Genomic DNA, 16618 nt, shown 5'->3' on the forward strand with positions numbered 1-16618 from the left:
GAGAGAGGCTCCCCCGCCCCCCCTTAAAGCTTGACAGATGACTTAGCCAGAAATGAACATGTACCCTTTCAAAAGAGCTTCTTCCCCGTTCACAACTGCCCCACCGAACCGATCTCCCTCAGCCTCATCCGGAGCTCCCTCTGCCCCCGCCGCCCAGCCCGGCTCCCTTCCCCGGCCCCTTACCCCGGCTCGGAGCCTGAGATTGTCCCAGCATGAGTGACATTGGCTTTCCTAATGTAATGACTTATGAAAGATATAATCATGTGTTAAATTGAATCCTCCGCTTAACTGTTAATGGTGTGCTCTGGGCACATTTACGTATTAGATGCTATGGTAACTAATTACCACTAGAAGAAGGGATAATACACTTTCCAGACTTTGACAAATAATTATGAGTGTTCACATCCCTGCTAGCAGCAGTTGCAGCGGATCTGCTGGAATGAGTAAATGAATAAATGAATGGGTAAGTGAACTTGTGTGCATGGAGGGGACTAGATAATGAATAGTGGTCAAGTGAGTTTTCTTATTAAAACCTTTAATGAAAATGTGATTTAGGGTGGAAGGGGGAAAAAAAAAGTGCGACGCTGCCTCTAAACGTAATTAAATCGCGTAATATAAACATCAGAAACATAAATAAGTTTGCTTTTAATTAAGCCGCAGCAGTCAAAGTAAATTATCCACGTGCTCGGAAACTTTACAGCAATTAACACCTTTTTTTTTCTTGGTGGTGGTGGTGGTGGCGGCGGCGGAGGGAGGCTATTGGGGGGTAAAACAAACGAGCCGGGACTCCGCGACTCTCTCCAGGATCATTTGTAACTGTGATCGTATCGCCCCTGCCTACAGGCCAGAGGGATCCTGAGGCTCTAAGCAAACGGCAGAAAAGCTCCTTGCGGAGCGGGACAAAAGTTTGAGGAAGTCGCTCTGGGCTCCGCGCCGGCCCCGGCCCCCGCCGCCCGCCCGCTCCGCGGGGTCGCTGCTGCCCCTCGAGGCCCAGCCCCCGCCTGGGAAGGCTCCGGCACTGGCGGAGCCCATGGAGGGCGTAGGGCAGGTTCTCCCTGAAGTGTTGCGCATGGCTTAGGCAGGCGCCGCAGGGGTTAAGCCGATGGTGCCCGCTCCTACCCTGCCATCCCGCCGGGGCAGGGGCGAAGGCGGGAGCCGCTGCCGGGAGCGGGCGCCGGCTTGGCTGCCCCGGCCCCCAGCCCCACTCGCGGGCTCCTAGCAGGCGACGACGCCGCAGAAGGGACATCTGCTAAATGAGCACAGAGCTGCAGCCAGCCCAATTTCCCCGTGGTCACTCATCAGCTCGGTGTCACCCAGCCCGCCCACACCCGCCCCCGAAGCGCTCCGGAGGGGAATTTGGTCTGGTTCGGCTGGTTCGCCAGCCTCGGGAAGGGTTAAATCCTTCCCCAAGCCCCTAGTTGCCCTTGTCCTCTCAACCTGATTCAGAGACGTGTAATAAAAGAGGAAGCAAATTTATGGTCTGTTTCAAGCACTTTACTGCTGTATTTTTAAATTCATATATGCACATATAAGAACTATGATCTGTGAATAATTTGAAATGCTATAGGAAAATGATGTATTTTAGATCAAACATAACCGTTTTCTTACATAATTGTCTCGGATTAAAATAAAAAAATAAAGATACATTTCGAAGAGAGACAAAGCTGAAAATCTAATGACAGCCATAAACTGCTAGACAGCCATAAATTAACGTCTTCATCAAACACTGAAGGGATCAGTGCTTATCTAAATCAACAATTATTTCTTCCGAGAAGTTGCAGAACAGATTGCCCCTTTAATACTATTTTTAAATCTTCCTAATTGAGGATTAGGGAAAAACAATCGCCTTTCCAGAGTAAAACTCCTCTCCACCAGCCGAAGCCCTCCAAACTCACCGAACACCCAGACCGTTTCCCATGGAACCTCCTCGGGGGTCCCGTCCCCTTGTCCCACTGCAGCATCCCTGGAAGCTCGTGATGCTTTCAGGAAGGGGCTGCAGGAGTCTTTCCCCACCCCCTTCTCCCCTGATTTTTGTCGCGGGCCGGGCAAGGTGGGAGCGCAGGGAGAGCAAGCCGGCGCCGGGAGCCCGGCGGGCAGCGGGCGGGCGAGGGTGCGGGTCCCTGCCGCCGCCGCGGGCCGGGGGCGTCCCGGAGAGGAGCCATCCCGGAACGGCAGCATCCCCCGGTGCTTCGGCATGAGCTCAACTAATGCGCATCCGCTTTTCAGGTTCAAAGCTTTAGCGAGGCGGCACTTCTCCCAGCTGCAGCCACCTGCGAATCCGGTTTTCCAAGAGGCTGCAGTAAAGAACTCATTTTAAAAAGGCAACTGAAAGATACGTTGTGAAGAGAGGCGATTCATTTGCTCACAAGATGGAAATTAGACAGGAAAGGACTTGCTGCCTGTAGGAGGTTAGCGAGTGACTAAACTGTTTGGAAGAAAGAGGTAGTTGGAAAGATGAGCTGATGGGGAAGAAGTCACTGTCAAAAGTCATCACAGGGTGTTTGCTTACTGACTTTTACTCTCCCTGTAGCCAGAACTTAGATTTTTATTCAACTTTTCTGTAGCCAAAGCTGCTGGTTTTGAGGAAAAGTAAAATAAACCAACACATTAGTGTCAAAATTGGTTTAACAAATCTCTGAAGATAGAATCCTGCAAGGCTTCTAGTAAGAACAGCTGAAGCTTAGGCTTCTTTTGATTATTTATTTTGGTGTGAATAGTTTTGAAGACAAGCACATTTCTACTATTATAAATGATGTACTCATACAACTTCAGTACACGAAATCCCAGGAAAACCTGATGCATAGAATAAACACAGTACTGGTTTATATGATGACCAAGATCCCACTACAGCTTCCTTGCTTTCAATTTAAAATGGAACATTGTCTACTTTTTAAAATACACTTTTATATATGCAGCAACCATTTCTTCATAATCATTGCTAATTATAAACATAGACAATAACTTAAGGATCACTATACTTTCATAAGCATAGCTTTAACGTGTGTTTTTGTAGAGAGATCATTTTTCTGATATATTGTGGGTATGGGGACATGACTAGCCAGGGAACATAGGCTGGTTTAGATAGTAGACAGGAAAATACTTCACTTTCTCTGGTCTGGAAGTTAGAATAGCTCTATTCATGTGAGTTAAGCATATTCATAAATTGCTACCTTGAACAGTTTTAAAATACAGTGCTATGCAAGTAGGATCAAGAGTATCAAATACTAAATAAAATACAGTGTTAGGGGATCTTACTAATTCCTTCCTTTCAAGCTATCTTTCAGACCATTATGGCAAGCTCACTCAGAAAAGTGTCCTTCAAGAAATCTCAAACAATGCCACTTTTTAATTTATAATTTCAGTAACTTCTAATATAGCCTGGAGTTAAAACAATTGCACAGCTACACACGTACTTATCAAATCCAGAAAATGCTGCAGGTCTGTCTTCTCTAGGAAGTATCTTCAATAACCCTCGCAGACATACCTGACAAGCATTTCTGCATGAAGGAATGGAGAAACACCGATGTCTTTAGGGTACAACCTTCATATTAAATACCTACTTGTAGAACTCAACAGCTACAGTGATACCTAGAAAATCCAAGTTGTGCTTTGCTGGTGCAGTGCTGTGTATTGTAACAATTTCATTCATAACCCCCTTTAAAATGAATGATCTGTGAAGACAGAATATTTTACACTAGGTACTACATCTTGTACTACATGGAGGTTTGCAAAAGCAAAAGCTTAGGAGCTGTACTTAGGAATCACTAGTGGACTGCAGATCTTTATGCTAATTCTGAATAATGTTCTAAGAATGTCAGAAGCACCACTTTTTTTACCTCATCTGATGAGAACTGGCTTATGTTTCATGGGGGGGGGGCCTGTGGTAAAAAAGACATGATCATTTCCAATATTCTGAGGTCTTTCTGCATTCCACTGCTGAATTTAAATGGATTTTTTTATTTTTTTTATTACAGAAATATCTGTCAAGATCAAGTAATAGAAAAATGCAGTATGTTGAAATAATAATTAAAAAAATAAAGCAATAGTTATGAATCTGTGAGAGAAGTATAAACATAAGCTGGAAAAAATACCATGGACAATCATTCAATATTAAAATAGATATATTCCTTTTTATTGTGTCCTTGAAATACAAAATTCCCTTAAGATGTTAGATTACTAAAATAATGACATTTTGATTTTCTTGCTTAGAAGTACCTTAGTGGATCTAGGAGCCTGAACCCTGGATATTAACTGTTAAAGCAGAACCTAGCTGTTGTTCATCTATATACAAATTGTCAGTTTGCACAATTAAGAGCACTTCACAATCTCTCAAACGACAGAAAGTTCAATAATGACAAAATAAAAGATCGTGTATAATTCTACAAGAGAAATTCACACATCAGGAATTATACATAAAAATAGCAGTGCCAAAAGTAGTGACATGCAGCTAGCTTCAAAGCATAAACTAAAGAACAAGTCTTACATGGCTATATTATTACATTAGGACATATTGACAAAGATACGAAAATCTAATTCGCAAACAGGTACACATATACTAGATGGTTTCCTAAATAATGGAACATTTAAAAAGTTTACAATAGCATCTAGCAGTACTAAGCGTCGGCATGAAAATGGAGAACATACGATCTGTAAATTAAAATAAGAATAGTAATTAAAAATTACATTTTAGCATTCACATTAGCTCATGACAAATTAACTTTCTTCTTGGGTGCTATAATGGGCCGTATTGACTTAAACCTATTTTTTTAATGAGGAAAAAAGGTGCTTATATATATTTTTTTTTTAATAGCAGAAGATGCTATTGATACAGCCATAGATATCAACAACTTACAGTCAGAGGCTGGTAGTGACCAGCCAAGTCACATCTCAAACTGATGGGTAAGTGCACCATTTCATTGAGGAACAGCAGAGAAATTCAGGAGGTAGCTCTGTACTCCTCCTGCCTCATCTTGCACCTGGCCAGGCCTGTGGCTGCCCCCAGCAGACACCGCTGGGCTGGCAGGGCAGACCCCCCTGCAGAAGTGGACAGGTGGGAGAGGGAAGCACAGGTCTGACTGCCTCCCCCTGCCCTGCCCTGCAGCCCCACCAGCACCTGAATGCTTGCAAACAGCACTGCTGTTTCTGCTTAGATGATTTTGCCTCTTCGTGCTCCAGTGACAGACACTCAGAGCTGCACACTCCTGGGTCCTGCAGCAGAGGAGATCATCAAAAACGGTGTTGTGCCCTATGTAATGAAACATGCTCTTCTTGGCACAGCACCCTGCAGCCAGCTTGGCTCAGCTGGGACTTTTGGGGATGCTGCACCCTTACCGTGTTGTGCTGTCTCAGCTTATTGACCAGGAATACCAACACCAGGGGCCTTTCAATCCTGCTCCAGGAGACGGAGTCACTCCTGCTCAGACCAGCTGCTGGCTCTCAATATGTCACCTCCTCAGCTGCTGAATGCACAGACCAGAAGGGCTTAACCTCTCCTCTGTCCTGCTCCAGCTCTCATGACTTTACATGGGGGTGAGGTTTACTTCCTCTGCAGCCGAGGTATGCCAAGGTAGTGATGCATTGCATACCAGCAAAACTAATCTACCAGGAGTATGGGTTACCAGGGACACAATTCCAGGGCAGGCTGGACAGATCCTGCTTTGCGTTTGATTATTTTGGTTCCTGAGCAAAAACAGCAAGCAACTTTTATCCTAGCAGAATGCTGGCCTCTTGTGTGGTGCTCTCTAACTCTGATGCAAGGCCTCCAAGCGCCTTCACAGAGGTTTCCTGCAACTCCTGGGAAAGTTTCTGACCATTTTCTTTTTTTTCAATTGAGCATACCCTACAGATTTAATTTGCTACTTTGGAGACAATCTAGTTCTTTTTTTAATTTCAGAAAAATACTATACAAATTGATCAGCAATTAATCTGAAACTACTAATGATTTGCATGTACTTTTGGCACAGTCCTATTATGCCCTATCAAATTCTGCAGCAGCCAGTGACACTCTAATTCAAAATCCTAAAAATAGAATACAATTATAAAAAAGAGGCTTCTGTTTAAAACAAATACCCACTGTTATTTTCACAGTTGCTTCAGGTTTGTTTTAAAGTTGGATGCCAAAGAAGGATTCATCATAATTGTGGTATGAGACATTTTACAGCTTACATTTAAGCAATAATGGAATACAGTCAACAGTGTAATGATATCAACATTCCCTCTCTCAATAAACCAGGATCTAATGTCCAAACTGGATTGTGAGCTACAGCTGAGTACTTCTACAGAGTAACTACAGGAGTAAGTAACCTGACTACAAGAATGTCTCCATAAAAACCAATTTTATTCTGTGGCACAAAGCAATAATCAGCTTTTGCTGTTGATTAAATGTTGAAGTAAAGTTAAAACATTTAATCAACTGCAAAGCCCATTTAACGTAAGTGTACTCCAAATTTGTAGACATTATCAATACTATATATGAAGAGAAAATGTTTCTCCAATAAATCCCACAAAATCACAATTTTCTTCTTGGAGGATTTGGAAGGTGACTGTGCCAATCTCTAAAAGCCTTTCTACTGATGCTGGTGCTTATTTAGGGTATATGCTTTACACAAATAACTGAACTGAATAAATAATTCTTAATATGTAGGTAGTAGTTTTCATCCACAGGCCATCAAGTGCTCTACAGATGAGTAGAATTTCTGATTTTGGAAGACTTACTCTGGCACATCCCAAAGAGAGATGTTTTTTAGGAACACAAGGCAAGGCCCACAGACATGGCTATTCTCCCATCACAATTATCATCTTGGCAAATTGAGACTGGACAGGCACGGGAATCCTCATCAGTCTCTGAAGTGATGGCTGGGAAGAGAGACAGGGTCTAAAATCTCAGATCTTGTGCACTAGGAAATTATTTTCCAAACAAGAGCGGGGCACCCAGTGAAGCAGGCTGGGCAGCCAGTATAAACTTCTGTGGCTGCCCAGGGTTTTCATTTGCTCAGATTTTGGCCCCAGGGAAGAGCCTATTTTCCAGTTTGCAGATGGACAATTCTGTTTCCAAACACAGGTCACACTACTCTGCCTATGCATAACGTGGGCAAAGTAAAACAACATCAAAAAGCAGTTTTAGATACCACACTTGCCCTTGAAAACCTCTTCCTCTTTTGCCTTTTTGGAGAAATGAAGAAATATAAGAAACGGTCAAAACAAATGCACGAACATGTTACTGAAAAACAGTGAGAGAAAGAGAAGCTAATTTTTGAGGTGATAAAATAATTTCAAACAGGCTTGTATATTTTCTCCCTGAAGAATATGCTTCTTGGGGGGGGAGGGGGGGGGGCTCAAAAGCCAAAATAGATGATTTAGGCTTGATTGAGAGCCTATTAAAATCAACAGAACTCCCCTTCTGACTTTAAATGATTGCAGGAAAGAAATCACATATTTTAATTTTTTTGCACTGCACAAAAAAAAAAAAAAAAAAAAGGAGCAAGAAAGCAAAGCATTCACCCTCAGTACATAAACCTGAAGTTAGAAATGTGTTGTCAGTAAGACATTCTTGCAAATCATCCTCCACCACCCCACACAACTTCCATCACCTCTCCCAAATAAAAGGCTAAGACTCTCAAGACCATTAAAGAAATAAAGTAAATATAAAGTTAGGATAATTATAACTAGAAATTCTTTCATCATCTAGAAATAAGCTCCCCCTTTCTTGTTATTATGCTTCTATGAGCAGATGCTGATATTCCTCTAGATGATGAGTGTATGGGACCTCCCAATCTAACCCTGTGACAGAGGGCTGCTGAGCCCATTTCCCATGCAAGTGGCCTGGATTCATCCTTCCTCTAAATCCTTCTCATCTCACCGCCAAGAGCATGGGGGGATGCACCTTGTAGAGATGCTGGGCTATTTACTTGGCCAGACTCTTGTCATGTCACCTCACTTCTCACAACTCAGGCAGGAAAAATTGAGGTTGCACATCCTTGCATCTGGTCTCTACCTCCAGCCCAATGGCTTTTCTCCTTAGAAACAAAGAGGAAAGAGGTAAAAGCAGAGAGGGAAAAGCAAATGTTTCCAAAAATATAAAGCTGAGTGATGAAACAGAGCAAACATGGAAATTAGTGGAAGGCATAAAAGCAGCTGCTCAATTTCTTAAGGACCTTAGCTTGTAACGAAAGGCAATATCAACGTCTGGCAGGAGGATACCAAGGCCCATGCGACTGTTATCAAGTCTGACAGATTTGTTTTCTGCTAGTTCTACATCAAAATGAGACAATAGTATGAAAAGAAACATCTTCATCTCATTCATTGCGAGGAACCTCCCTGGACACATGCTGATCCCAGAGCCAAAGGGCATTAGGAAATACTTCAGTTTTCTTCCTGCCTTGTAGAATGTGGTTTTCTTCTTGCCATTCTCTATGTATCGATCGAACTTATACTCCTGAAAATGAAAGAGAGAGACAGCATGATATGTAACAAGGCAGTTACATGAGCTGCTTTCTTTGCACAATGGTAACACGCCTGAAACCCAGAAAATAAGATAAAGACGAAGACAAGGAGCTGACAGCTTCTTCTTTTTAGTTGGTTCCCTCAAGTTTCATTAACTCACATTATCTTGCCTGCAAAGAACACTCTTTAAATCCACTTATTTAGCTTAGTCCTTTTACATCAAGCTCCTTCAACTTCCACATCTCATCCAGCGAGTGTCTGGCCTATATTGATTGTAATTAGATTTTGACCGCTTTGCAGCAGGGACAATGAACCTTAGTGGAAGGACAATTTTCTTGTAAAGCATCATATGCACTCAGTGTGATACATACATCATGAATAAGGATAATCTGCTAAATTCTGCAAATGCCTATGAATAAATTAATGCATTGCACCAATTTTGCTCCTGCAAGCTAGAGCAAAATCCACCCTTCTCTTGCACCGAATGGTGCAGATTGTTTGAAAACTCCAGTGCTTTGCAGTCAATTTTCCTTTCAGTTGGAGATGGTTGCTGCTTAATTTGCCACATCTTACCTTCAAATATTTTGCTCTAGAAGCTGTGAGCAAAGCAGGACAACTGCCAGTGACTGACCATTATAAAGAGGGTGCTTTCAAGTAAGGCTTGAGTTCACACTTGTAACCTACATTCCATAAATTGAACATATTTCTAACTATTTTTGAGTAGCAGGATCCCTGTTTAGAGATAATTTGTGTTTTTGAATGGAGGAGATCTGGCATCCTCACTCAGTCAATGGCAAATTAACCACTTACAAAACCCTCCTGCATGCTTTGAATAAAAATGACAAGCACTTCCTGCTTATGGTCACTCATTAGCATTTGTCCTGCTTTGCATACATCTGCTATAGCAGCAGCCATTTGGAGCTGCCTGGGAACAAGTCAGTCAGACAGAAATCGACCTCAACTGATTAAAAACCCCACACCACCATTAAAAATACACTGATAGTGATCTACCCGTTAAATTAAAGGCTCTGAAAATCATGCACTCCAGGTCTTGCTGTTGAGAAGCAAGTGTCAGGGGAGGTGGTCAGTGAGAAAGGGAACGAGTACTAGGTGCAGTGGGATGTAAGTTTGGGTGCTAAAGAACAGGAGCTTGTTTCACTAAATGGCAGAGGCCTGGATTTTCCACAAATATAAAGGTGATTCTATGTCTGTATCCACTGACAAGTAATTATTTTCAGTCTCTTTGAACACCCCAGCCAAAAGGAAGCATGCCTTTATTTTTTCCGCCAGGAAGTTATTGCTTCATTTGAAGCAGCACAGTAACAAATGAAAGGCCAGAATACCGTAAGATTTACTTCCTGAATTCTAAGTCCTTCTGGTCTAAAAAAGCATCTCTAAGTATGAACTGCAATAGCTTAAAAACCCAACCCAGAGCTCTTCACTTTGCTCAAACATTTTCACACGGTGCACTTCTGGTGTCTGGAGCAATTAAGAGCTGTGTTATTGAACACACAGACACACTGGGTCAAACCTTATGCTTTCTTTGTCATATTAAGAGCTTTCTGAGACTTGTAATTGCTTTTAACAAAAAATAAATTGCTGTCTAAGGAATAGGGAAAACAGAAAACAAGTGCGAGACAGGAATGTAGCCAATGACAGTGACATCGAACTCAGGCTTGTGCTGCTGAAGCCCCTTGGGTTGAGTAGTGTTTCCTTACAAGCTAGTTTACTGGCTAAATAAAGCCTAATTTTTAAAAATGAAGGAACTTTCAGCCATGTGCAAAGTCTCCTGAATGAGACATGGTGGCTGACAGCAAGGAAAAGGTCAAGATACTGAGCAAAAACAGGCAATGAAGTTCTGTGTGGATGGGCTGCTGCAAGTATCATGAAAACTGAGCAATCTCCTGCGATTGATATAAGTCCCTTTCTGTCACATACTGTATTTAGCTTTGTTTGGGATGTCACCATAGAGGGTTTCCTGCAGGGTTTCCTGATATTTACTCTATGGGTTTTTCAGAGTTCATTTACTGAGCTCTATAACTAGCTGAGTTGGAATTTAGGGGTTCACTTATACACTTTATAGAAAACTGACTAATTTATTTAGGCCTTAATGGATGGAGAAAGAGGTCAGAAATATATGCTTACACTTACACAATATGGTGCCAAAGCAGAAGATAGCTTGAACTTAAATTTATGTATCCAGGAGAAAAAGCATTGCTACAAAATTATCTCGTCAAGCTGCCTGTTTTCCCAGGAAAAGTTTTCCCTAAATACATGACAAGCTCAAGACTGCACCTTTCAAAAAACTCATTCTCCATCTCTATCTGATCCTCAGTAGTTATTGTTGAAAGCACACTGCATATTTTAAGAACCAAACAGAACAGTGATTTCCCCACTTTTCGAGAGGGCCCATGTGCTGAAATCAATGTACTGCAACGTGTGGATTGCTCATTCACTATCAAAAAGATAAAATATATGAACTAAAGCTGTACTGTGAAAGCTGAGCAGAGCTGATACTAAGCAGATATATCCAAGCAATGGAAATATGGTAATATATTCCGGCAATTATTGGATAAGGGAGGAGATCAGTTTCCACACTGATGCTTTTGGTCTAGGACCTAAACAAACAGATGGACTTTTGACAAATCAATAACATTCTCCAAAATAAAGTGTTAAGGATAAAATGAAAAAAAGAGAGCTTATTTGTTAGCTGTTATCTGTCCTTTTTAAGGATAAAAATATTAATCAACTATTTGCCAGGAGATTAATTATTTTTAAAACCCTAATTTTCTCTGCAGGCTTCATCTTCATTTTTGGGTGGGGACAGCCAGCAGAGCTCCCCTGAATGTAATTTTCATTCCCACGGCTCCAGCGTTCATCCCAGTGACTATACCTTACTCCTGCTGACTCCAACATGCTCCACACCTCCTCTCACTGAGGCTGGCAGAGCTCCTACACAACGAAATGCTGTCCTGCACCAAGGAGACACTTGAATCTCATCTTTTCTTTGCAACCTCTCGTCTTTAAATTCCTGGAAGGGAGAGCTTCAGAGAGCAATGTCTCTAACACGGGCTTTCTATAAACATGTAAAAAAATCCAGTTCCTTTCTTCTTTGCCTCAAATGCCAAGGATGGAAATCAGTATGGCTGGGAGACAGCCATTTGCTTAGAAAAATAGGGGTGAGGAATGGATGAGGTAAAAAGCTCTTGCCTCTCAGGCAGACGAGCCATTTAATAGCGTCAGCGTGCACCCTTGCCCTTTCTTGCTCTTCCTCTGTGCCACCCTGGGCTGGGGACAGCAATCTGGGGAGCAACCTAGCTGAGAAGAGGACTATTCAATTTGCATTCAGGTGGTGAACTTCTGAAGCTGTATTACAGCTGAGGCAGGGTGGATTAATTTCGAGTCTTTGATATTCATTAACTTGAGCGTCAGAGAAAAATACAAGGAGATGACACAATTACCCTCCGAGCTTCGCTGCAGAGCAACAGCTTTACAGTCTCAAGTTCACAACACTCTAATTGATCAAGAAGGGGTGAATCCCTACGAAGGGAGGTGAAAAAGCATAAGGCTCAAGTAAGACACTGCTATTATAGGGCTTCAGAGAGTCAATGATGCTTTGCGGGCACTTAGCTAAATGGCCCACATTATTTGCTATTTAAACCACCTTCTATTATTCAGCCCTCCTTGGGTATCAAATGATCCACTGCCAAACAAAGCCCACATTTAGCCTAAAGTTTATGGTAGTCAATGTGCAACTGTCAATTCCTTTGAAAGCAGTCACAGTCAGTCTCATCACCATATTTCTCTCTTCAGGCCGTGAATCCTTTGACCTGCAGGGCCCTAGAAAATACATCTGAAACTAGGAAGATTTGTTCCACAAGAAGGAACAGCAGTAAAAAAAACAAACCAACAACCCACAGATCACAAAAGGCTTGGCTGCTTCGAAGTGCCTGGAGTAGGAAGAGTAGCACCAGCTGAATGTTTACCTTAGGATCTTCATAGACCTCAGGGTCCATGTGCAAAATCTGCGGGTAAAGGGCTATCCAGTCTCCTTTCCTCAAAACGACTTCTTGATTCCCTTCAAGCTTGAGAACAAAATCCTCTTGGCTGATGCGGATGTTCATGGAGGACGAGCACATTCTTAAACTCTCGTTTAAGGCACTCTCTGCGATTAAACAAAACGGGGGAGGGGGGAGGCATCAGAAATATGGGAGATGACTGGAAGTTATACATGGCTACAGCTGCTGATTCTCCAGGAGTTTAGTAGGGCAGGCTAAAGGAAAAAAAAAAGGAAAAAACCACACAAACAAAGCCAAACAAAAAGCAGAGACCAGGAGGAGGCAATAAACAACCCCGCAGGGTTGGGGTGGACCAGTCAGGATGCTGAACCTCCCAACGTGATTCTCACTGATGGTGATGAGAAATCCTGTCAGCTGTAAGGAGCACCAAGTTTTGGGTGGAAAGTCATTATTCAGGCATCATGTTGAAAACAACACAATCAAAAGACATGAACACTTTATGCGTTTACATATATTTTGGTGGTTGCAAACAAATACCAGCGAGAGCATCCATGGAGCTGTTTAGCTTGCCTTTTGAAAGCTGTTGGATGTAATGGATTTCTAATGTACATTAGAAATCATTCTGCTTGTTAATTCTGTAGTTATTCTGAGAATTTTCAAATGTATTTTCTTTTCAATGCACTATGCTGCCAAATGATAGTGTCTGTTGTGGTCAGAGTGAATGAAAGCAATTCATTATTTGCCTGGTAATTTTAAGAGAGAAAGACACTTCTAATTGGCCTAGAGGAAACAAAACATAGTCCTTTCAGGTTTGGGGAAAGCAAGATTTCTGTCTCCACCATCACATCCCGGAAGGCTCCAGAAGCTGAATGTCCTTGCTTTCCCAGTGGCCTTCACCTTTTGCTCCTAGCACGACAGATTTTATGGCTAATTTCCGGCAATTTATCCTGGCAGTTTGAGGAGGAATTCCTTTGGGAATAATATGCATAATTTGCATAAATCATTCTGATAGCATGTATATCAGCATGTAGCTCCTGTCTAGGGCTGCATCTCTCACTTTGTAATCAAAACTGACTATTTTTCCACCAGCGTGTATGGGCACTGTTATATGTGACTTGATTCCTTCTAATCATTAGTGTGAAAAATAGCCTAAAATAGGGTTTCATTTGCATGTAATAATCCATTTGTGTCTTCATTTATGTTTTGTGATATCAAATAAGCCTTCTCTAAGTGTTCACCAAGGCACTGCAATTGCTGCACCCAAAAGGTTAGTTTATTAGAGACAGTAGCTACCCAGTGCAGATGCCTCTGAAAAAAATAATAACAAACGTTCTTTCACTAAAAATTAAATCTGGTGCAGCATGCATAGCAAATAAAGTGGCCCTGGATGCTTTCTTGCAGGAGGTTTTTCCTTAAGCATGCATTTGTCTAAAGAAATGAAGCTGCGGTCAGCTTTGTGTGGCCAGCGCTGTGATTCAATGTGACGTACAGTGAGTCTGTGCATATTCTTTTGGACTGCCTTCGTTACTATAATCAGGCAGAGTCAAATCGGCTTGTTGGTGACGAAGCCAGAAAAGAACCCTGGTTCCAGAAGATGGCCTCTACTGCGGATAGCCACAAGGCACCTGACACGATAGATTTCAACTGGCAGTGCTCTGGCAACAAAACTTTATGCGGTACAAAGGAAGGGTCCAGCCTCCACTCCAGCCTGCCTTCAACCCGCGGAAAATGAAGCTGGTAGCTTCATACCAGTCCACCATTTGGAAATGGTGGTGACATATGTAGAGACAGCAGAAATCAAATGAGGAAGAGGGAAGAAGGGAAAAAAAAAGAGAAATAATTATTAAAGTGCCATGGCAAAATAGCAGGTTTACATTTAACCACCCAAGCAATGCGGTCACATCCTATCGGTGGACATCCTCCCAGAAAGCGCAGCAGTCCCTGCCTGCTGCCGGATCTCAAATGACAATTGGGCAGCATATCTTATGCAGAAGTTAATCACAATAATGGAGCACAAAGTGTGGCTTAGCGGTCAGATCGTAAATGACAAATCTGTTTTACCTTCCAGTACCAGTTATGTGTGGAAGGCGAGCTTGGCTCTCGCTCTGAGCGATCATGCCGATAATCATTAGATGACAAAAGTAATGAGTCACATTATGATCAACAAAGGAGAATGGAGCTTATATGGCTTTGCAGGCTCACATTAAAAAAATAGACAGTCAGCTTTCCACAAATGCCAGAGCTATACATTGAGAGGAATGACAACTGCACAATAAAACTGCAGCCTTTACTTGCAGTTGTCATAGTTCAGCAGACACCAGCCATTGCTGCTGACAGACCAGCTGGGTAGCCTGGGAGGCCTTCCATTCTGCACTGTGAGGTACAGTAAATTATCCAGCACGGTAGAGCAACATCTGTTTCTGTGCTTGTGCCGAACAAACAAGGCAATTTAAAGCATACCAAGGGATAACCAAGCAGCAAATGAACATGACCCTCATTTTTTCCCCCCTTCTTACACACATGAGATGCTAAACTTCACTGTGCAAGTGCTACATAAAGAAGCCAGGCTGTTGTTTGATAAGGTGTTGTCAGAGAGATTTTACATATTTTCTAGAGAGAGAGAAGGAGGGGGGAAGAGAGAGATATTTCTCATAGTATTGTTATTCTTAGAATCCTCCCACTTCTCTCTTCATTTCTCTTATACTAAAGCTAGCACTCAGCTTCCAATTCATTCTAGACTTTTTTTTTAAAAAACTGTTTCAATATACTTATAAATATTCAGTCTTTAAACCCTAATTTGCTATACTTAGTTCACATGCCTTCAAGCATTTGTCTTCCAATTTCCACTGAATAAATGCGTACTAATGAGAAATAGAGCAAGCTGCTGAGGCAAAGCTGGGTGACTTGAGCCTGGCCTGCCACCAGCTTGTGATAGGCAGGCAAATTGAGTTAAAATGAAAAGTCTTGTCAGCTGAAATACAACATGGTAGCCAAACAGCAAGCTGTCAATCATCCAGCCAAAACAAGGGACTGCAGGTAATAAAAGGTCATTGCGAATCATAAGTGCATTTGGCTTTAGTAGGCAAGTTAATTTTAATTAAACATGATCTCTATCTGTAAATGTTTTATAAAACTTATTGTGTAATAATGGATTGTTAATTTTACACTAATACAGAGCAGGTAATAGGGTACAATAATTATTAGAGTGTATTGTAGGAAAATAGCTATTGAGTATGCAAATATTTGGGGGGGTCATTTACCCACGGGCATCTTGGTGTGCCAACACAAACGATAATCTGAAACAAGTACATTTGCATCTTACTAAGAACTAAATGGCACTGCCCAGACCATTCCAGAAAAATATATTTATTTCTTTCAATTCAACCAATGATTTTAATGCTTAGCATTTGTGTTATGACTACATACTCTGTATTAGGTCTTTTTGGGTGCCTACCCTTTCTTGTGCACGAAATAATTTTTCAAGCTGTGCTCTTTTTGCAGGAATATCTGGGATTCAGCAATGACCTGGAGCAAGAATACTTCACCATATAAATGAATGGACTAATATTAAACAAACGAACTGACTAAACATGCCTAGCATTAAACATGCACTAAGTACATCTCTGCTTTACCCTTGGCTTTTCCATTATAACCAGTTTAATTGACAGACCATTTTCATGTGTCCTTTACCATATGAGAGTTCTGTTGTGATCTACAATGTCTAATAATGTATGTTACTCTGTGTGCACAAATACACACGTTTGGATTTTGGGATTATATTGTTTTATGTAGACAATACAAAGAGTGCTTGCCCAGAAATGCCATCAGAAAAAGATAATCAGGGCCAACATTTGCTAGCTTATTTTGGGTTGAATGTGTTTTGGTTTTTGGTTTATTTTGGTTTTTTTTTTTAAATAAAATAATCACATACCTGTGCTTAGAATTTAGAAGTAAATCCGACCATGTTGTTCCCTAGACCCAAAGAATCTGACCATAATAACAATGCTACTTCCTGAGACAGACTTTTACCAATTGTGCTTCTTCTCCATAGCATGAAGAACCAAAAAAAGTCTCTTGTTATAGTAGGCCAAAAAGAGGATGGAGAATCAGAGCACTTAAAACAGGAGAATGAGATGACAAGGTGATGAACATGCAAG

General features: G+C 41.7%; 1 protein-coding gene and 1 long non-coding RNA gene across 2 annotated transcripts in view; one reads left to right on the forward strand and one right to left on the reverse strand.

Annotated features, from left to right (window-relative positions):
• Positions 1-16235, forward strand: LOC125317016. The gene is made up of 2 exons (XR_007199927.1): positions 1-463; positions 11241-16235. It is a non-coding gene; the product is annotated as an uncharacterized LOC125317016 (long non-coding RNA).
• The window catches only part of LOC125317015 (cytochrome P450 7B1), a 27269-nt gene continuing 14754 nt past the window's right edge, over positions 4104-16618 (reverse strand). The window contains exons 5-6 of the mRNA XM_048286593.1: positions 12429-12607; positions 4104-8434 (exon numbers count right to left, since the gene is read on the reverse strand). Of these exons, the coding sequence (XP_048142550.1) occupies positions 8138-8434; positions 12429-12607 (476 nt within the window). The 3' untranslated portion in view covers positions 4104-8137. The remainder of the gene's footprint in view (positions 8435-12428; positions 12608-16618) is intronic.

The sequence above is a fragment of the Corvus hawaiiensis genome, chromosome 26, assembly GCF_020740725.1.
Source record: "Corvus hawaiiensis isolate bCorHaw1 chromosome 26, bCorHaw1.pri.cur, whole genome shotgun sequence".
Lineage (NCBI taxonomy): Eukaryota > Metazoa > Chordata > Aves > Passeriformes > Corvidae > Corvus > Corvus hawaiiensis.